Source organism: Phyllopteryx taeniolatus, chromosome 12, assembly GCF_024500385.1.
Source record: "Phyllopteryx taeniolatus isolate TA_2022b chromosome 12, UOR_Ptae_1.2, whole genome shotgun sequence".
Classification (NCBI taxonomy): domain Eukaryota; kingdom Metazoa; phylum Chordata; class Actinopteri; order Syngnathiformes; family Syngnathidae; genus Phyllopteryx; species Phyllopteryx taeniolatus.
The window spans coordinates 24,081,757-24,102,490 of NC_084513.1; the positions used below are offsets into that span (position 1 = coordinate 24,081,757).

General features: G+C 48.7%; 1 protein-coding gene across 4 annotated transcripts in view; it reads left to right on the forward strand.

The window, feature by feature from the left end:
• The window catches only part of si:dkey-100n23.5, a 75,004-nt gene extending 54,675 nt beyond the window's left edge, over positions 1-20,329 (forward strand). For all 4 annotated transcript variants that reach the window (XM_061791682.1, XM_061791679.1, XM_061791678.1 and 1 more), the window contains 2 exons: positions 9,488-9,635; positions 16,708-20,329. In XM_061791682.1, the coding sequence (XP_061647666.1) occupies positions 9,488-9,635; positions 16,708-16,875 (316 nt within the window). In that variant the 3' untranslated portion in view covers positions 16,876-20,329. The remainder of the gene's footprint in view (positions 1-9,487; positions 9,636-16,707) is intronic.
• Positions 20,330-20,734: the final 405 nt, after the last annotated feature.

The window sequence follows — 20,734 nt, forward strand, 5'->3', positions numbered from 1 at the left end:
GCGTGAAGTGCTGCCCCTCACACGAGTGCCACCAATCAACACTAAATTAGTAGACGTCTATCATTCATTCATTCATCTTTCCGTTCCGCTTTTTCCTCACTCGGGTCGCGCTGGAGCCTATCCCAGCTATCTTCGGGAGAGAGGCGGGGTACACCCTGAACTGGTCGCCGACACGACACGACACAAAAAAAGTCTCAAAAAGCCATAACTGAAATGAAACAGGAAGTCAGCATTTTGGTTTCAAGCGGCCATTTTGGGAGAGAATTCTAGGGTTTGTACTTTGAAAAGAGAATTTGCCCAAAAAAGCCCACGTTGGGAGCTATTTTAGCTAAATTGTGACGTTTTTTTTGCGTACATCATCTCATATGGGCGGCACATGCTGTCAAAGTTGCACGACTGACAATCATTTCCTTTCGGTGGCAGCTTTTGTGGAGGGTGTGCGTTTGGTGTAGCGTGTCGGGTCGCGATCGGTGTGTAACCAGAGACCGAGAGCCCTCTAGCCATTTGTCTCCCGTCGCGCGCCGGCAACGCTCCGCTATTCATCCCTATTTAGCGAGACCGAGCTGGCCCGCAGGACTGCGTGAAGAGCACGCGGGGGACTTGGTAGGAGGCGGCGGATGGGCCGGTGGGGGGCGGGGGCGGGGGTGGGGGTGGGCTGTCGGCTACCACCGCAAATCCACCATATATAGTGAAGGCCATAAACATCCTATATGTACGCTGTATACATGCGCATGGTGTATGCATGCAAGCACAAGCAAGAGACGAGATAGCCTGTGTCACACGCTCGTGGCCGCTTTTTTTTTTATGCGAGATGCAAGCGCACACACCGTCCGCTATGTACGCCCCCCCCCCCCCACCTCCCCACCACGCTTTCAGGCACGTCTTTAAATATTCATCACTCTGGCTGCTCGGAGAGTGCCGTAAACGCTGCCTCACACTCCGGGGAATCGCTAAAGCCTACTCTATCATCTGCTCTACCTCTCTCGCTTTCTCTCTTTTTTTCGCTCTTTCTCTCGCTCGCTCGCTCGCACGACGCGAGCAAGGCTAAATTCACATGCCCAAACACTCAAACGTGTTATCGACCGGACACGCATTGTGGTTGCTACGTGAACGCCTTCAACTAATTTGGTGGAGTTTCACCGGAAGGGAGCTAGCTACTTGTCTTTCACACTCCTCAACCTAGCTTTAAAGCCACCATTTAAAGTGTCCCACAATAAGTAGTAGTACCCTCAAATCAGGCCCAATGGAAGCAAAGTCTCTGGATCGTTGGCGCGGTAGCCAGATTGCGTAGACAAGCGTAGTAACAGCGCGTTCCGTCACACTACAACCACCTGCCCGAGGAGGGCACGTTATTTAGCATTCCAGTCATCCTAGCGTCTCAACCATTTCAGGCGTCTGTCGCAAACGGTCCTGCCAGTTGGGCAAACCACGCATGGCATAATGGCTAACCAGCTGCCGACTCGGGACTCTACCCTCCGTTTGGATTTTAACCTTGGGTGTGTTTGGTTGAAAACGCTGTGCAGGTGGCCCCTCGATTTGCAACGGCCCCCAATTCCCAAACTGTAGTTATCAACAATTTTCTGCTTGTTAATATAGCGGCTGATAGTTTTAGGGTTACTTGTTTATACCCCAAATGTGTGGGACATTTGAACGTCACAACAACAACATTAGATGAGGCCCAGTTGTTCCAATTTTGGTGCGCTTGTGCTTATTGTAGCATCTATTTCCTGGTCATGACAGACAGGAATGGCACACTGTGCCATCTTTAAGGTTCCACTTATTGTACACCTTGATCATAGCTTACACTTGGTTTATGGAAAACTGGCGAATAAATGTGAAGACGAGTCTTTCCTTGGAAACATTAGAACATCTTAGTGCTGCTCGGTAAATAGCCTTAAATGCGGTGATGTTTCAAGGAAGTTGCGGAAATCCAGAAAGAACACACACCAACCTCACCCGAGAGTCAAGAGTTGTCATGTGTTGCAGCGGAAAAGTCCCTTTCACTTAGAGGATTCGGATTGCAGCGCTGTGGCCGGCACAAGGGCCATGTTTTGGCATTTTGAACCGTATGATTCATCTGGAGTGAAAGGGGGGGGGCGAGTCAGCCGAGGAGAAGAGGAAGTGCAATCAGGGTCAGGATGACTGTTTTGGCTGCCTTCGACTCTACGGAAGGAGGCTCTCATGCGAGCGGCCTCTCGTTGGCAGCTCAGCGGATGTTTGACTCCACAAATACGTTGTCGTGTTTCAGCTTCGCCACGGTACCATTTGTAACGCTAAACCCTCATCTGACTGATCCGTAGCTAGCAAGCGGGATGGCAGTAACTGTGTCAGACCAAACTACGAAGAACCACTATCGTTTGGAATTCTCCCTTACTTGAAGATTATGTATAGTTGTTGACTGCAGTGTGACTTATTTCCAACCTTTCATGACCGTACCCCACAGAATGGTGTCAAAAGGTGCTACGGAGCTTATTTGCTTACCTTTTTTTGTGCACAGAGCACAGGCCAAGTTCTGATTTGAAATGCGCTTGAGATCTCAGCTTGGCCCAAAAATGAATGCAAAAAATGCTAACGGCTTTGAATCCGCTCTGCAAATCCACAGAATTTTTGTAATGGCACTGTTATTGTCCATCCAGCCATCCATTTTCTTCCTCTTATCCGGGGTGGGATCACGGGGGCCGGAGCTTAAGCAGGGAAGCCCCGACTTCCCTCCCCCCAGCCACTTCGTCCAGCTCTTCCGGGGGGATCCCGAGGTCTTCCCAGGCCAGCTGAGAGTCCTCAGGGTCTCCTCCCAGTGGGACGTGCCTGGAACACCTCACCAGGGAGGCATCCTAAATAGATGCCCGAGCCACCTCATCTGGTCATAAGGTGTCAGAAGACGTGTTAAATTGTCTCTGAAGTTGTGGGGTGCTTATTTCTGTAAATGGATGAAAAAAATGAGGCAAACTTGGTGGAAAAGGGGCATTTGATGCATCTGCAAAGCGATGAACTGAAAAAAATGTCTGAGAAGGGGAGAAGCGGTCCAGTGGGCGGGATTTTACGCAGAACCCGATGGGCAGGCGAGAGAGTGACGTGATCGATGAAGCGCTTCTTGAATAAACGAGCGCGACTGGCCTGCCAGACGCCGTCGATTTGACTTCCCGTGAGGCGGCGCGCGATTAAAAGGCGACGATCGCTCTTAGACGGGCGACCTCCGGCGCGTGACGCCGTCCTGATTGTCCGACACCTGCCAGCTGAGCGGGAGGCACGCTTGACTACACGCGCGCACACACTTCTTTTCATCTCCCTCTGGGCAAGTACAGCTTTTGAAAACGCAATAGAGTAGCTGAAAGCGCGATGACGGCAGAATGTTATGAATGAAAGATGAATGAATGATTGTTAGATTGGCATGGCGTCGTATTGGACTAGACGGGCAGAAGAAACTGGACAGGCAAGCGAGAGACTGACGCGATCGATGAGGGGTTTCTCCAGCGACCTTCGAGGCACCGCGGCTTCGTTTGACTTCCTGTGAGCCGGCGTGCGATTAAAAGTCCGCGATCGCTCTCAGGCGAGCAGTCTCCGACGCGTGCCACGCCGTCCTCGTTGTCCGACACCTGCTAGCCAAGCGGGAGGCATTCTTGCACCAAAAGTACAAAGTTTCAAAACTCGATGTTTGCTTTGAGGGTACTAAAAGTCAGAATCGCAAAAGCTATACAGTTCCCGTTCCGCTTTTGACAATGCTTTGTCGACCAGTGCTTAAAATGGGTACATAGCACTTTTTCGTAGCCTGGACGAATTTTGAAAATGTTCACGTTGCAGGTCATTCCGATTTGTATTTTTTATTTTTTCCCCATGCCAATGAGAACAGTACAAATTCCATTTTTTTTTTCAAATCCTCTTTCGTATGTGGATGTAATGTGACTGTAGCCTCAGACCTGGTACAGTGGTCCACACATGGATTTTTCAAATCTTCCCAAATGTTTTGGTCTGCTACACACCCCATACATGAAGACCAAAAAAAATAAATTCTGTGCCACCGCCAAGCTTGAAATCTCGTGTGATCACATGTGATCTGCCAAAAACAAAGACGGGCAGAAAGTTCCAGCTATGCGCCGATCTTTGTTGAGTGATTCCGAAGGGAACGGAGGCGGCAGTGGCGTACATTATTGAAAAGGACTTCAGTCGAAAATACTCGTTGGTGTCCGGGGAACCCACGTTTATACAAAAGAACGATATTGGGTAAAGACTGCTGCGTCGCCATTTTCTGTTTCCCGTCATAATTCGCGGCGTCATGACTCAGGGTATTTAACACTGTCGGCCCTGACCCCAAAAATTGAGACGGGTCCACTCTTAACACACCTCAGACGTAAGCTAGTCTGGCATTTGACGAAACAGCCCGATTCTCTTCGCGTGTGTACCGCTTTAGTCGCGAGGTTCCCATTCTGTTCCCAACAATTCTGTCGCGTAGTATTGGTACGGACCAATCTTTCTGTCCCCTTTACAACTTTTGTAGGCTTTTGCACGAAATCAGGCGGGCGGGCGGGCCGGAGATCGACATGATCGATGAAGTACCCCTTGAGCTGCCTTCGAGGCGCCGTTAATTTGACTTCCCGCGAGCCGGCGTGAGATTAAAAAGCGGCGATCGGTCTCAGATGAGCGCGTGCCTCGTTGTCCGACACCTGCCGGCCAAGTTTGAGGCGCGCTCGACCGCACGCGCGCACACTTCCGCGCACATTTATACACACATCGGCCTGGCCTGGCATCGCCCGCAGACACACTTCCCACCCCTGCCTCCCTCATTCATCTTTCATTAGGTCGGCCCCGACGGGAGAAAGCGCCGCACGCGCCTCTGTCGCGTTTCGCCCGTAATCTCCCGGTTTGTCGCGCTCGTGTCTCGCAATCTGTCTTTTTTGATATCGCTCGTCCCTGGCTGTCTCCTTCTCGTTCTTCTCCTTCTTGTCGCCTCGGCTCGGCCTCGCTCCTCGCTCTTCGCTCCTCGCTTTCACCCCCCCCCCCCGGGGGCCGCTCAGCGCCGTCGCTCTCTCGAGGGCCCTCGTCATTCTCCTTTCTCAGCCTCGCTCTTGCACGTTCTCACCTCTCTCGTGTTTTCTCCCCCCCGCCCCCCTTCTTCCTGTGCAGCGCTGTTTCTCTGACACTCGTCTCACCGCCACCACCCGCCCGTCTCTCTCTCTCTCTCTCTCTCTCTCTCTCCCCCCTGCTAGCTCGCTCGCCCGCTCTTTCTTCCTTTCATTTCGCTCTCCCTCGATGGAGGGGAAAGGCTCTTTGCCTCTAATTGCGGCTGTTCCGTTGCCATGGTGCATGTTGCTCGCTGCTGCGCTCCTTTGTGTGTGTGTGTGTGTGTGTGTGTGTGTATGTGTGTGTGTCTGTGTGTGGCAGGCAGGCAGATGATTGCTTGCTGCCAGCTCTCGTTTCCCGGACGCCGATCGCGTTTCTTTGCGGCAGCAGGAGGGGGGGGAAAAATGAGATGCCAGAAATAGCCGCCTCACACACACGCACACACACGCACACACACACACACACACACACACACACGCTAGCTTGCTCTCACCGCTGTGCTGTTCAGAGAAGCGCACACACAAATGCACATTCACGGTCTTTTCCTCTCCACCTGACATTCTCGATGCATGTGACCCTCTCGCACACACAGACCTTTGTGTGTGTGTGTGTGTGTGTGTGTGTGTGTGTGTGTGTGTGTTTGTCCAGCAGGTTGTGTGGGGACTGCTGATTTATTTTGCCTTTAATGGGAAGTGAAATGAATGTGAGCAGCAGCTGCGCCGCTCCTCTCGAGATACAGCGGTTAAGGCTAACCCAGAAAACACGCGGCGCCGCCGCTGCGTTCCCAGCCGGGCCGCCGCCGCCGCTTTCATTAGGCGCCGCGTTAAGACCCTTAAGACTTGACACGGCCGCCCTCGGGTCGGCAGGTCGGATGCGGCTCGCTAGGCCGCTTTTCAACCTGTTGCTGAACCCGCGTGGGTGGGAGGCACGCTCTCTTCTCCCCGTCACAAGTTTTGGAAGGTAAGTGGCGACAGATTAATAGAAAATAAACCTTCCAACCTTCTGCCGCAAAAGAGGATAAGAGAGGATTATAAGCAGATTTACGAAGAAATCTACATAATCATCTTCTGCGCTCGTTCACCTGCAGTTCTGTCTTGATTTTTTTATTATTTTTGTTGCGTGTGAGGTTCCAGTCAAACACGAGAGAACTCAACAAAGCATAAATACAACTAAGACGAAATAAAAGACGTAAGTGATGTTGACATTTATCGGGGATTGTTTTTTTTGCAAAGGGGCTTCATGGTTGCCATCCTTCGTAAACCGAGGAGCAGCTGTACTGACGTGTTTCAACTGTCAACAAAAGCTACTCGTCGTAGTTGGCGCGGACGTGGATGGTCAGCCTGGGCCTTCTTGGGATCGAGCAGATTCTTAATTGGAACATTTGAAATTGACAAAGAATACAAACGCCTGCTCTCTGGATGCTACAGTGTTAGCTGCCCGCTAATATATATTCTATATTTTTAGAAATCGTAACTTCAACGTAGGCCGCCGTTGTTTTTTTCGTCGCGGTGCCTTCTGGGTAGTGACGTCAAATGTGCCCGACGCCCGCAGTTTTTAGCAGTGGCCGCAGTAGCAGCCCCTGTTCAGCCATTTCACTTCGAGCCAGAGTGTGATCAGGGAAATGCGGCGAGTGAGGAAGACGCAAGAAATGAGGATGAAGATGACGGGTGTGAAGAAACTCTTATTCGGTGGCGTATTTGAAGCTCCTGATCGAGCTACGCGGCCAGCGCGTCTTTTTGCTCGGCTTTCGCATGTCACGCGCGGCCGTTTAGGCTCCTTGTGAGGAAAGATTCAAAAAGAAAGAATCTGAGCCGGAGTGCCGAGAACACAGCCGCGGATCTTTGGGCAGCTCAACTCTTCCCACCGTTTCCTCAACTTTCTCTCTTTGGGAAGCTATGAATGCTTACCTCCTTTTTTTTTTTTTTGCATTCCGTCTTGATTGGAAATTGCACCCGAAAGCGGCGCAGTATGGCATTTTTAACTCGTTTCGCCGACAATAAGTTGTTCGCAAATGGCTAGCTTAGCGCCGCCGAGAGCAGCAACGTAACTATTTTACAACAGCCAGTCTACGTCGTCATTCCCAGAATGCTTTGCACACGCTAAAACATGGCGATAGTCTTATCAAATGATGGTCTTAAAAAAAATATCTATTTTTTTTAACTTATAGGAGTAAATTATAAATATCTACCACTCTATTTCAGTAGTACAGGTCAGTAGTGGTAAAATGAAACGTATTTGTCATTTCCATCGGAGCTCACTTTAAGATACAAGGTCTTATTTTAGGAACGCAAATGACTGCTGCTCGCTCATTAGTCGCCAAAGGACCAGGCCGGAGCGTGAATAATTATTCAATAAGCATTTTCGGGGTTGCCCCCCCCCCCCCAAAAAAAAAACAATTAAATAAAAAAAAAAAATACGGGTGAAAAAAATGTTTCAATAAGTGAATCCGGTATGCCGGACCGCGAGTATGCGGGCGTCCATCGTAATGTGAAACAGATGAGCACACTCACGCAGGTTGTTGCTGTTTGCCACAGCTCACGCCCAGACACTGACACACAGTAGCCGACGTCATCGCTTGGCCCTGCCTTTTAAAGGCACATGCATGTTGACATAGACTATAATACGTACATTACTTTCCATACATGTTACGCTTTTCAGTTTTTTGTGTGTGTTCCAATACATTTACAATGTTTTCTTAAAGGTGAGTTTGTTTGTTTTTACGGATTCCTGCCTGTATTTTGGTTAGCGCTTGAGAGGGTACCGCAAATAAATATGAGGAGAACGTGTCAGCGATAGAGTCGCTGCAGCGTCTCATAATAGAACTCGAACGCGTGTTGTTTTTCCACGGATGAGTGAGCTCGAGCATTCCTCCCAGGCGGCACACCGACAGCCCGGGGATGACTTTCCGAGCGCCGAGGTCAACTGCGGCGGCCGCTTATTTTCGCACCGAAATCGCCGTGAGCGCCGTACACTTTGATTCCCCCGGTTAATAGATCAATAAAAAAAACATTAGGGACACGCTAACCCGGCGAGGAGGACTAATACGAGGTTAATCCGGGGTCAATTGCCGGCCAGCGTCCTTCGAATGTGTTCCCGACGAGATGGAGCGACCTTGAGCAGGGTGACGCGTCGGATCACGACAAATCGGCGATACGAGCGGGGTGACGGGGACGCAAATAAGGAGAGGACGTGAGGATTTGGACGGGATCAGCGGCGGACAGGAGACGGAACGGAGCGCTCTGCCACTTTTCCGCCTCTCCGCTTCTGGCCGCCCTCGTAAAGTGCCGCGCGCTGTCGACGCGGCAGCCAAGAATGTGTCAGCCCAGACGTCTCGCGCTGCCTAATGGGCTCTTAAACGCTGATATAAAGCTCGCCTCGCTCCTTTTCACCCTCCCCCGTTTTCTTCCGGCTCTCCGCCCCTCCCTCCCCCGTTTTCGCCGCCCGCGACGCTCGCTCTCGCTACCTCTCGTTTTCACCCTTCCTTCTGGCTCCGTCACTCACTTGTCGTCCGTCCTTCCGGTCGACGTGTCATCCTCGCGCTCGCTGCTTTTTCACCTGGGCTCCATGGGCTTATCTCAACATTCGGGATTGACGAATATAAACCCATGCTAATGTTAGCCTACCCAGTATTGCTCTCCACAGTCTCCTTTTTGATGGAGCGGTACATTTTTGCGCTGCCCTTAGTCTCTTGGATAAATGTTGTTTCTCGCTGATTTTTGTTCGGTACTGTTTCCCACAACTACTTTACTGACATAATATGGTCGAGATTAAAAACACACCAGCTAAACTTTGTGAAGGGACAAACTCGGAAGCTGTAGACAAAAAAAACGTGTTGTTTAAAATAATGCACTCAAATATAGAAACGCTAATACATATGATGAAACATTTAAAATAACAGATTGATTAAAAAAAACAAATGAATTGTGTTAGCAAAGTGCTAATGACTATCCAGTATAACTGTATAGAAGTATAACGTCTTGTCTGGCTGGACTGTTGCCTGCTCAATCCTCTGCTGCACTTATATACAGGTTGTCTTCATACAAATGACTCGGCATACTTTGGTTCTCACGTCACAAATATATTCAGTTTTTTTTTTCCACATCAGAATATATCATTTCAAGACAACAAGATAGTCTGGCATTACCTCTGTTGCAGTATTTTCTCCACAGTCTCCACTTTGCTGCAGCACTCCGTTTGTCCCCTCTTGGATTAAACAATGAGACAATCGGACAATCAGTCTCCTTGGTGTTTTTTCGGCATGTCTCATTGCGACGGGTGCATTCGACGTGGCTTTTTTTTTTATTTTTTTTTTTTATGGCGGGGGGCAGTTTCCGCCATCTTTGCTAAAAGTTGATGAACCTACGTCGACATGGCAACTGTTAGGCGAAACGGCGATTTGAAAATTCAACCGTGTCCCGCTCTGTTCCGCCAGGCTCCATAACGCCCTCTACCCGCTGGCTCCGTCCTTCTCCCTCACCCTGTTGCACGTGCTCTCCGCGCCGCTGCACGGCTTGGCCAACGCCTTCGTCTTCGGGCTGGATCGGGAATGGCGGAGCCTGCTGAGTCCCACCGGTATGCGGGTACGTGTCAAGCTGCTATTACAAATCCCGCAGTGTATTTTGTGGATTGCTTTGCAGCGCTTTAACAATGACGGGTACCTTTGGAATCACTATTAAGAGACATTTTGCCGGTCTGAGAATGTGTCGCTCGTCCGCTGCAGATGAGCCTTTTCCACTCCACGGTGCCCACTCGGTCACCACTTTTGTTCAGAACCTTTATAAAGCCTGATACCAGATAGGCGGAAGATCGATGGATCGGTTAGTCTATTATTTACCTCACAAATGCACTAGTGAAGTCAAAATTAGAATAGCTATTTGGGGGAAAAAAAAAAAAAACAACAAAACACTTAACCCAATGTCAAACAATCTTTTGATTAAGTACGACGGTAACTGAGCGTGTCTTCGTGTGCCACGTGACTTTGTATTCTTACACCGTTGCGCAAAATACTTGAATGGGCCGCATTCATAACCTCAAAACGCTGTGTGTGCGTACCGTCGTCAACCGAGAACCCCTCGCCTTGTCCCCCATGGACTGTTCTCTCTGCTCATCCAAACGAACAATGAAAATGTGTTTTATTACGTTTAATACATCCTGTGTAATTCTGCTTCAACAATAAAAATATAGACTTAAGGTGTTGAGTGTGGGGAACTAATAAAAAATCATTTTGTCTTCTCTGTTCTGGAACTAAATTGCTGTTTTTTTGTGCTGTGTTTGACAAAAGACAAAAATAAACCCACACGCGAGGTCACTGATGAGTCACTGTTGCCCACCCAACGTCAGCGCGGGCTGCGTGGGTTCAATTCCAACTCAGTGACGGCGTAAGTGTGACCGTAAAACGTCGTCTGTCTCGATGTGGCCCGCGAGTGACTGGCGAGCGGCAGCATCGATAATGGGTGGATGGAAACGCGCGCTAACATTAGCTTAGCCTGTTGCTGTTTCTCAACTCTGGACGCGCAGTCTCCGCTTTGCTACACATTTGAGATTGTTTTTGTTTTAACCAGAAAAAAGGTGAGGTTTTTTTTCCCCCATGAAAGTTATCATTCATCAAGAAAACTGTTCTGGTGGGGTGAGGAAATTTTCCAAAAATTGAGAAATTTAGATTGTTTGGTTGTTGTTTTCAAAAATGGCAGATTTTTTTTTTTTTTTTTTTTTTTTTTTTGCTAAAATTTGTTTTTTTAACAGTATTCAGAAATCTTTTTTCAAAACTACAAAAACAAAACAAAAATGGAATAAAATCTTGCTGCAGTCTCCACTTTGCTGCAGCAAAGTCCACGTTTCCTCCTGGTTAAAAAAAAAAAAAAAAAAAACAGGAGACCCTCATTGTTCTTCATTGTTGTTCGATGCCTTGAAGGCAGCAAGCGTGGTTTTCCGTTTTGAAGCCGAAGCGAGCGAACCTCGTTCGTCATGGCAACTACAGACGCCTACAGCGTCAACTCGGTTGTACATTGTCACTCTTAAGTTTGTGCTGGTAAGTAAGAAAAGTAACTGGCCTCAATTTTTTGGGCGAACATGTTATGACAGAGGATGTTTGCGCATTTGAACCGTCGTGGGCTGCACTTCAATAAACACCGCAATCAATAGCGCTCCCCGCTGATTGGTCTCAATCTAGCAACATTGACAGTATTTGCGGATATGAGCCGGAGCTAATATCGAACCACGAGAGGACGAGGGATAAAGTAGTCTCTTGTCTTCGTTTGGAGCGCACACACGCATTGTCACCCAGTCAGTAGCGGCAGCCAGGCTGATAAGCGGTCATGAGCACAAACTGGAAGAGAGGAATGTGCGCTATGACCTTCAACGCAAATGTCAATGTTTCGGCGTGGCGAGCGGGGGCGCAAGGGAAAGACGACAACACGAATGAAATGGAATCACGGCGCCTCCGTAAATCACGGAGAAAATGATGTTTGTGTCAGGGAACGAGGGCACGGAAATTGGCGACGGCGCGCCCGCACGCGTGCACGCGGCACTGCCAGTCAGACAGGCTCCGTGTGCGTTCGTGACTAACAGCCGGTTGTTATTCATCTTGGCATGCGACTCCCGGCAGCCCCCCTCACATCAGGTGCGAGATTGGCGGCGGCAAGGGGGAGGGCGCGGGGGGGCGTACGGGCGACGGGGAGGTGGTGACGGCGGGGGTGGGCGCTTGTGAGAGCGTCAAAACATTCCTTCCTCGGCGCAACGAATCTGCGCTTTCATCAGACACCTCATCGCCAGCTCAACACCCTCCCCCTTCCCCGCCGCCCCCTCACACACGCTATCAGTCCTCGTAGCAGCCGCTGGCTCTCTCTCGCTAGCTCGCTTTCCGCCTTCCTCGTTGTCGCTCTGCCGCCTAAATCCAGCCTTCACGTTCCTTTCCAGGCAGCTTCACATTCTTTCAAATCGGCTAACTGCAAACATTCCACCACGACACCGGGGCCCCATTTCCACCCCCGCCGCTATCGCAATGAATCGTATCGTTGGATTTCATATTACAGCCTCGATACGGTACCCCAACACTTGATATCGATGCGGTCACTGAATGACCCTCAAGAGCAGTTGTGGTCCTCGAGTTTCCATCCAATCATCCTAGCCATTTTGCCTCCGTTAATGTTTTATTTGGACCGTTTTTCACCTTTTTCGAGGTTGGAATCTTCCAACCGGTGTCGAAATTCTACACAGCTGAATTTATATGCAACCATTCACTCGCCAAGTTCTCGAGAGTTGCGGCTGGACTGTAGCCGATCCCGGCTGACTTTGGCTGAGAGGCGGGGCACACCCTGGACTTGTCGCCAGCCACTCGCAGGCATACATTCCCCTAAATCTGTCGATATGTGGTGCTGAAGGGTCGATGACATTCACTTCACGAGACCGAGCCACCGCAGACGGACAAAAGACTCGTTTGAAAGAGCTCGTCGGATCGACCGACGCTCAGAATGGGGAAACCCCAATGACCTCTGTGAAGATCTAAGATGGAGAACTTCAGATTGAGTCTTATGTAGCCATTTCTAGAGGAGGAGGACTCTTTAAGTCATTTGAATCTTTCACCGTTTCGCCCACCGTTTGGAAGAAGACCCAAACTACCCCCCCCCCCCCCCACAGATGAAAGGAAATTGGTGAGGATGATCAGGAACAACCGAGGAACCGCCAAAGCTTAAGCGAGGCGTCATTCGTTATATCAGTCGTCGCAGCGAGAACTGTTTGTTAAGCCTGCGATTCCGAACCCCTCATTGTAACGTTTGAGGATAGAAAAAAAAACGATGCCTGTTTGCTAACAAATGGATGGACAAACAAACACAAATCAGATTTTTATTCCCCCGCTTTTTTTTGTCTGTTAAGAGTCTCGATGGAACTGCCTACCCGCCCCGGGTTAAATGTGTGAAGGTGACGTTGTCTTATGTCATCCGTAGCGAAGCAGGTCGTAGCCTGCTGACTAACACACGAACAAACTCTCCGAATAGTTTGATGAAGCCCCCCGCCCATGAGAGGAGACACTGCTGCAAATGATAATTCTGCGTTTTCGCTCTGGATGCTGTCGTATTAAGAGTATTCCAAAAGTCTTGACTTTGCTGCCTCAGTCTCCTTTTGGACGGAATCCAGGTGCTTGTTCTCCATTGTTAGCGTGTCTAGGATGGTTGCGTTGGAGAGAGGATCCCCTCCCATCTTGCGAAAGTGACCGATGGCGGCAAAGTCGCCCGTCGACATGACAACCACGCAGCGTTTCTCCCTCTGTTTTCTAATCAATGCAAATGTTGCACGCGGTAAGCAACTAATATAATTGCGACGCGGGTTAGTATGCAAAATAAAGACTATTTCTCTGGGGCTGTTGTTCTAACAGTAGATTGTACAACCCTCACCTCGGCTTGACGACATTTGCCTGCGTGCGCATCCTCTTTGTTTTTGTCCACACAAGCGACGACACGAGCGTCTTTCTAAAAAAAAAAAGTGAGTTCCAAAGCTCTTTTGGGTCCTTTTGCAGCTGACTAAGGGCATTGCGAAACACTCTCGGGTTCACCGTCGTCGCCTTCCAAATGTAGGCCACGTGTTTGCGGTTGTTTGGGCCGTGACGATTCTCAGAAGGGAACAATAATAATGCCTCCTTTGTCGTCTCTGGTTGCGTAGCGGCGATATCAAAAATAGTTGCTGCTTCATTAGGCCCTTTTTGGACGGTCTAAATGTCAGCCCACCGATGTGCGATGTAATGTGAATTATTCCAGAAGTTGAACCTTCGCTGCGCTTTCGACTCGTCCGTTTATTGCTTTCTTCAGCGCGCTAGCGGACGATAGGCCCAACGAAATGCTTTTGGCAGTCCGTCAAGGTCGTTGTCTCATTTGAAATGGCTCCGCGTGAATGTGGTTATCGTGAAACAGCGCGAAAAGGACAAAAAAAACCAGTATGGTGCATGCGTAACTTCCAGTGGCATTTAAACACCCTCTAACAAATGCCATTGGTGTTCTGATTGCGTAATCATTCCAACTGTTACTGTTGCAATTTTCGGCATTTCGTAACAAGAAGACCAATTACTGATGTCCCACTTTTTTGTTTTTTTGTTTTTTTTAAAAAGAGAAAATATTTCAGCTGTTGTATATTATCATGTAGATTTTTCTTTGGGGCTCATTCATAAGCAGTTGTATGTTTTTCCTTTTGTTGCCTTACTGTCCCCAACGTGCACCGAACCGCGACCTCAAAACCAAGATACCGGATGTTCTTGTTGCTTCTTTTGATTGCCGCGTTTATGTCTCGTTTCCGCAGCGACTTCTTTTTTGTTTCGTGAGAAGTGACTTGCTCGCAAAGTTCGGCTTTTGCCCGTCGCCCCATTTGTGTCGTAGTTTCGTGAATGCAGCCGTCGTCGAAACAGGAACCGGTACGATGATAAGACAAGAAGTCGGGAGGTCGTTCGGGGATGTAAAGACCGCGTTAGAATTCTTTGTCGCAAGTGTGGAATGACAACATTGAATCAATAAACATCTTACAAAGTCATTTTAGTGTCTCATTAGATATTGACTTTGTGGCAACTAGTAGATAGCTCTATGTATTATAAGCTAACATGTTTTTCAACAAAATGCCCAATGCACTTCAATTCAAAATGGCCGACTTTGAAGCTATTTTGCGTGCCCTCTTGTTTCATGTCTATTAAGAATCTAGTGAATTTTTGATAACTTGCTTGCGGGCTGCTGAGTGGGTTTCCGAAAACGTTGGCGTGTTTTTGAGCCTCAACAGGGTGATTTCTTTTGTGAGTCATTTCAAGAGTGTTGGCACTGCTTGCTCAGGCTCTAATAATAGGACAGCAAACCAGGAGTCCCCGAAAGACGATGAAGGAACAAAGCAAAACGACGTCATGCTTGATACTCTGGTCCCTCAGTAAGGAACTAGAATAGCACAGAGCCAAGAGCCAAATGTTAGCAGTGTGAAAAGGTTGGGGGGGGGGGGCACCCCAATGGTTTGTTAGCATCCTTTCTTAGCACGCTACTTCCTTGCTAACAAAAGACCACGCAAGTTGGAAATGGACGTAGGTTACAGTTTGGAGGTGGACTGAAGGTGAATGTTCCATGACGTCACGGGGGCGCCAAAAAGACGAGGGGGGGTTACGAGCAAAAATGGAACCAAACCTACAGCTAAACAACCGACAAATAGCGACCAAAACATCGACCCGCTTTTAACACAATATAAAAATGCATTTAAAAAAAATAATAATAATAAAAAATAGACCTGCTGTCATTGTTAATTTCACTGAGTTCAAAGCGCGGGTCGTTTCATTGGCAGTCAAATTCTGAGAAACCGCAAAGACTGAGAAAGAAAAATATACACACAGACGTGGAGCAACTACGCGTTTAGCATATACTTATCGTAAAAAAAAAACCCAGGAAAGTCTTAATAACCCACACTTGAATTCGTCGGAGAGACCGTCGTCGTGCCTCGCTAGGTCCTGCTGTTGCGGTTAGCCGCAGAGTTGAAATGGGCTCGACGGGTCACTCTCGAATGTCGGCGTGTGAACAGTCGGGGTAATTACCTTTGCTGGCCGTTTCCAAGAGGCGTTCAGCGGATGAGTCACCCGGCGACCAACTGGCGCATGGCGTCTATCGGTCGGTCCGTGCGTGCAAAGAATGCAAAGAATAGCCTTTGCGAGGCTTTTGACTGCCGATGGGAACATTCCAAAGAAGTCAGTCTGTTACGGCGTTTTGAAAGACGAATGTTTCGTTTAGGATGAATGTACATTTTCCTCATCGCTCCCAACTGTGTGCGCGTGTGTGTGTGTGTGGGCGCGTCCGTCCAAATATTGATCTTGTGGCTGACGATGGCCGGGGAACCATTCAAGTGGATCTTTCCAGACCGTTGACAATTCAAGAGTCCTTTTCGCACTGCATTGCCAAAGGCTGCGTTCACACAGCAGTTGCAGGTTCGGCCTATCCAGATCCTTCGACGCGCCGCCACGTCGGCGTGTTGAACGCCACACACTGCGGTTGCCGGCGTCATTACAGCTGATACGACGTCGGGAGGCGTCGGATTCTCGGCTCGACTCGGGGAGGAGTCAATGCAAATGTATTAATTAGCACAGACAATTTCATTGATCAAATCTGAGAATTATGGCTGAATGATTCCGACCGATCTAGTGGCCGACTTGTTCGCCAGTCACAAGAAGGAGTCATGCCGCGTCATCACCTTCGACAAGACCCCGTTCAACTGTTCAGTTCCTTGCGTTTGGGCGCAAGATCCAGATGCGTCCTCGCGCGACACACTTGGGATGAGTCTAATCAAACGAGACATGGTTGCGGTTGCTGGCTTCCTCCAAATTATCGGCGTGTTAGATTTGGTGAGCCTCGACGTCAAAAGACGGATCGACTTCAGCCCCGCCCATTTCCGCGTCGATAGCTTACGCACAGGTCAGTGAGCCGATCATGAAAATGTGTGAAAATGCCGATTGATTTAAATTGCCGCCAGAGGTAAATTCAAGAGCCAACATCGATGTCTCCTTTCGACTCCGACGTGGTTTTCCTACTTCGTCGCCGCACTCTTTTGCAGCGGAAACCCGAGCGCCCGGTGCCAAAAGCGCCGTCCGATATCAAGCCGTCGAGTCGCGCGGCCTCCAGTGATCGTGAACTCTTTTTGTGTGTCTCGCAGCTCGCTCTGCAGTCGCGGCTGTGCGACGGGACGCGGATCGGCGAGTACCACGCCGGGACCGTGCGCTACACCCAAGCCGACTTGGCCGACCTGAGCGACGACGACGACGACGACGACGACACGCTCTTCTACGCTCCTAACATGACCCTGAAAGAGCGAGGGCCCTGAGGGAGACAAAGACGGCGAGGACGGGCGGGAGGAGGACGCGGCTTCCTGACAAAGAGAAATGCGCTGGATTAGAAAGCGAGCGGGAGGCAAAGGAGGTTGGCAGGGAATGGAAGGCAAGATTGGGGGGAAAGTCAGGCAGATAGAAGCCGGAGATGAGCTGTCAGGTTCCATTATTAATCCCCATCCTTTACTATTTAATATCCTAAAGACGCGCGCGCGCACACACATACTGAGCAGAGCCGCCTGCAATACCACAAGCTCGGGACAAAAAAAAAAAAAAAAAAAGGATCCTTGCATTGCGGTGTTAAAAAGGCTTCCGCTGCATCCCTGAGGTCTTAAAACATTCCTCATCACTGCCCCCAGGACTCCCTCGATCCGCACTTTTGGCACAGCACCAAGATGGAGGGGGGAGGGGGGAACGCTGAAAGGCAATCATAACAAGTCGCAATTACCTTTTCACCTCTCTGCAGGAGACGAGGTGGAAAAGCAGGCCTTTTTCAAGCGGCGGCGCGTGCCGCTCGCTGGCGCTCGCATAATTGCCGTATTCTGCAGCACCACCACTTCCCTCGCTTATTTATACACGAGCCGCCGCTCAGCGGGAAGCCAACATTCGCCTTTCCTGCCTTGGGCAGGATTTGTTTCTGCCTTCTGACACCCAAAACACGCATGTCCATTCATCATTAGTTTTTTTTTGAATGCGATATTGTTTTGTAGCTACAGATGAGCATTGGACTCAAATTCTCGTTTCTAAAAGAACGGGGAAAAACTTACCGAACAATTAGTCGATTTTGGGGAGCATCGCTGAATGCGCTGAACTCTGCTTGAGAGGGAATAAGCAGCGCCTCCGCTGGTTGCGGCCAAGTAGCGCACTTCATTTTCTCAAGCGGAGTAAAGAAAGGGGGGAGGGGGGGAAAAAAAACACCCCGCACCACAGGAGATGTCCCCCAATCAGCCCTTTGCTAGATTGTCTCCCACGTGGGTGGCGGAAATGCTCCAATTCATCCCAATTGTCAGTTTGCGTGTTCCCCACTGTAGCAACAAGCGCTCGATTGTTAGCGGAACGGCGGCTAACGTTTCCACGAGGCTTCTAATTTCGACGAAGCCTCGTGCCGACGCTGGATATTGACATCAGCGTAATTCAAAGGATAATGGCGAATTTAGCCAGCAGCGCGCTTCTGTCAGACTCGGCTCGACCAAATTGGACCTTTATTGACGACGATTGGCGGAAAACAGGACGGTCGTTAGCCGAGCTTGTCAGCAGATCCCGATGAACATCCGGACATTACGACACAGAAAAGACTTCATCAAGTGGGCGTGTGTGTTTTTCCCCTTTTGTTTACTTGAACACATAAAAATGGTTCGATGTCCACTGATGCTCCAAATGTCTTTTTTTTTTGTTTTTTTTTTTTCCCATCCCAAAACCGACTACAAAAAAGACTTTTGTTTCCATCTGCCCTGCAATGGCTCAGAACACAAGCCACAGTTTCATTCGTATCACATTCCTCTTTGGCGTATGTGTGACACTTGTTGGGATCTCAAAGTGCTCCAAAAATCCTGCTGCTTCTTTCAATTTTGACATGAAATTATGTAAAATGATGTAGATTCATTGCCATTGAGGAGACAGTTAAGAGTTTTCGGAATGCAAGCTGATTGTTTCGTTGAACGTTTTTCGATGGCACGTATACATTTGCAGTATCGGGAAAAGCCACAAGGAAGTCTGACATTGGTTTCATCCATTTGACGCAGCTGTTTGTTTATGAGTCATTTGGGCTACACCGCTTGAAGCCAATTTCACTCAGCAAAATCAAATCAAAAAGTCAAGTCTGTTATGAGAAGAAGCACCCAAACGTCGGCCATTCCGGTCGGATTTGAGGCCTTTTAGTGTCATTTGGACTATTTCCGTGGGCGCTTCAAAAATGGACTCATCCTGGAGATTTTGGCCCCTTGCTACCAAATTCATTCATCGTCATTTTTAGGACGATGGTTAACTACGGTTTATTGCGAACCATTTTAGTGTTCGTCATTGCGTGTGGGCGGAGCAAGCAGCCACGTTTAATGACTCGCCGCAAAACACAAAATTCAAATCATTCCCCCCAACCCCTAAAGCAGGTTTTTCACTTAAGATGATGAAGTTCGCTCGTCGCGTCTATCGTGAGTCGACCCTCCCAAAAAGTCTCACGAACCGATGCCCCAAAACACACGGGAAGTCCGCCATTTCGATTTGAAGTGGCCATTCGAGGCGCATTTCCAATTTTCCAAGGCTCCTTAAATCATTTCTTCAAAAATGTTGTTTTGTATGTTTTATATAAAAACTTGACTGCTCTTTGTTGAACTGTATTTATAACAATGTCGTATCATCAAATGGACATTCTATTTTTGTATGTGCCTGCGAAGAAAACGGTCCGCGTGCTGCTCGGCCTTACGAACGACTAAAAAAGACCACAAACAGCCTGTTTTTTTTTTTCCGCCTGTGTGTCCGCCGGTGTCCAGAGGAAAAGGTAAATGACGGCACGTGGCGAGCGCTGCCTAGCAACAGCCTCTGCTAGTCCATCATCTCACGGGCCGTGTCAGCGACGGCCAGCTGTGATTGGCGGCATAATCATTTAAATTTGGCCTCCATTTTGTTGTTGTTGTTTTTTTTGGGGGGGGGAGACGGCGTGAAGTGAGCGCTGTCACTCGCCTCTTCCTGACCAGTTGAACTCATGACCCGACACTTGACCCCTTTTCACCCCCTCGAGCTGTTGAACTTTCCCGCCGGGTGTCAGTGACACCGCCGCGCGACTGAGTTTGCACTTTAACGCAGTGTGGCCACCATCTTAGACCAACACAAACACACACTGACTCACATCCTCTCTTTTTTTTTTTGTGAGGGGGGGGTGGGGGTGGGGGGGGCCGTCGCTGGCTTGACTTGACTTGCACTCCATCAAACGAGCAGCAGAGACGTTTCATAACAAAGCTGCGCCTCGGTGTGTTTATTTCATTTGCACGCCGCCATCCCTCAACGCCGTCAGCTTTGCAAAGTGTGCCAACGAAAATTGAATATATTTTATATTGCGAGCACACCGGTACCTTGACTTCAGGATTTTAGTCACTTTCAATTTCCCAAATCCAAATGAATTGAAATGCCACTAACCTGTTCCAGTGCCCCAATTTTTGTATTTATTTTTTTTTGGGTGGTGCTTTATTATTAATCAAACAAAATAGCACTGGATTGAAAGTATAATTGAGCCGAAAGTCACATGCACGCACACACACTGAAGTATTTGTTTGTTGACGTGTGCCTTTAAGGGGTGTGGCCTAGTGAGTGATGGCAGGATCTCTGACTCCACCTCCAGTTGGCCGTCGACCACACGGTTTTGTTCAGTGTTAGCATCTTTTCCATGCTCCTTGCGAGCGTTTTCATTTTTGATTTGTGTTTGACTGTTTGTCCCTTTCAATAAAATGCTAAAAGTGACATTGGTCCTCCTTTTTTTTTTTTTTATTTCAGCATATATGAAGTTCACGTTCAGCACAAAGCAAAAAAAAAAAACAAAAAAAAAAGCAGCCAAACCAAAAGAAGCTACTATGGAAGCTTATTGGCGCCACACCAGAAAAGAACAAAGTTCTGTATCATGTTATAACGTGATTAAGTTCACGTTTTAGCGTGATCGATTTTGTGTTAAAACGTGATACGTTTCACATTATAAAGTGACAAGTTTCCCCATTTTCCCGTGATAACGTTTGCGTTTTAACGTGACAAAGTCGTCAGGTTTTGTGATAAGCATCAGTATGAAGTGCTCGCTTAACAGACGCATTTAAAGAAATAAGCAGACTGCAAAACGCAGTCTTAAAGTTACAACTCCACTTTATTTATAGAGCA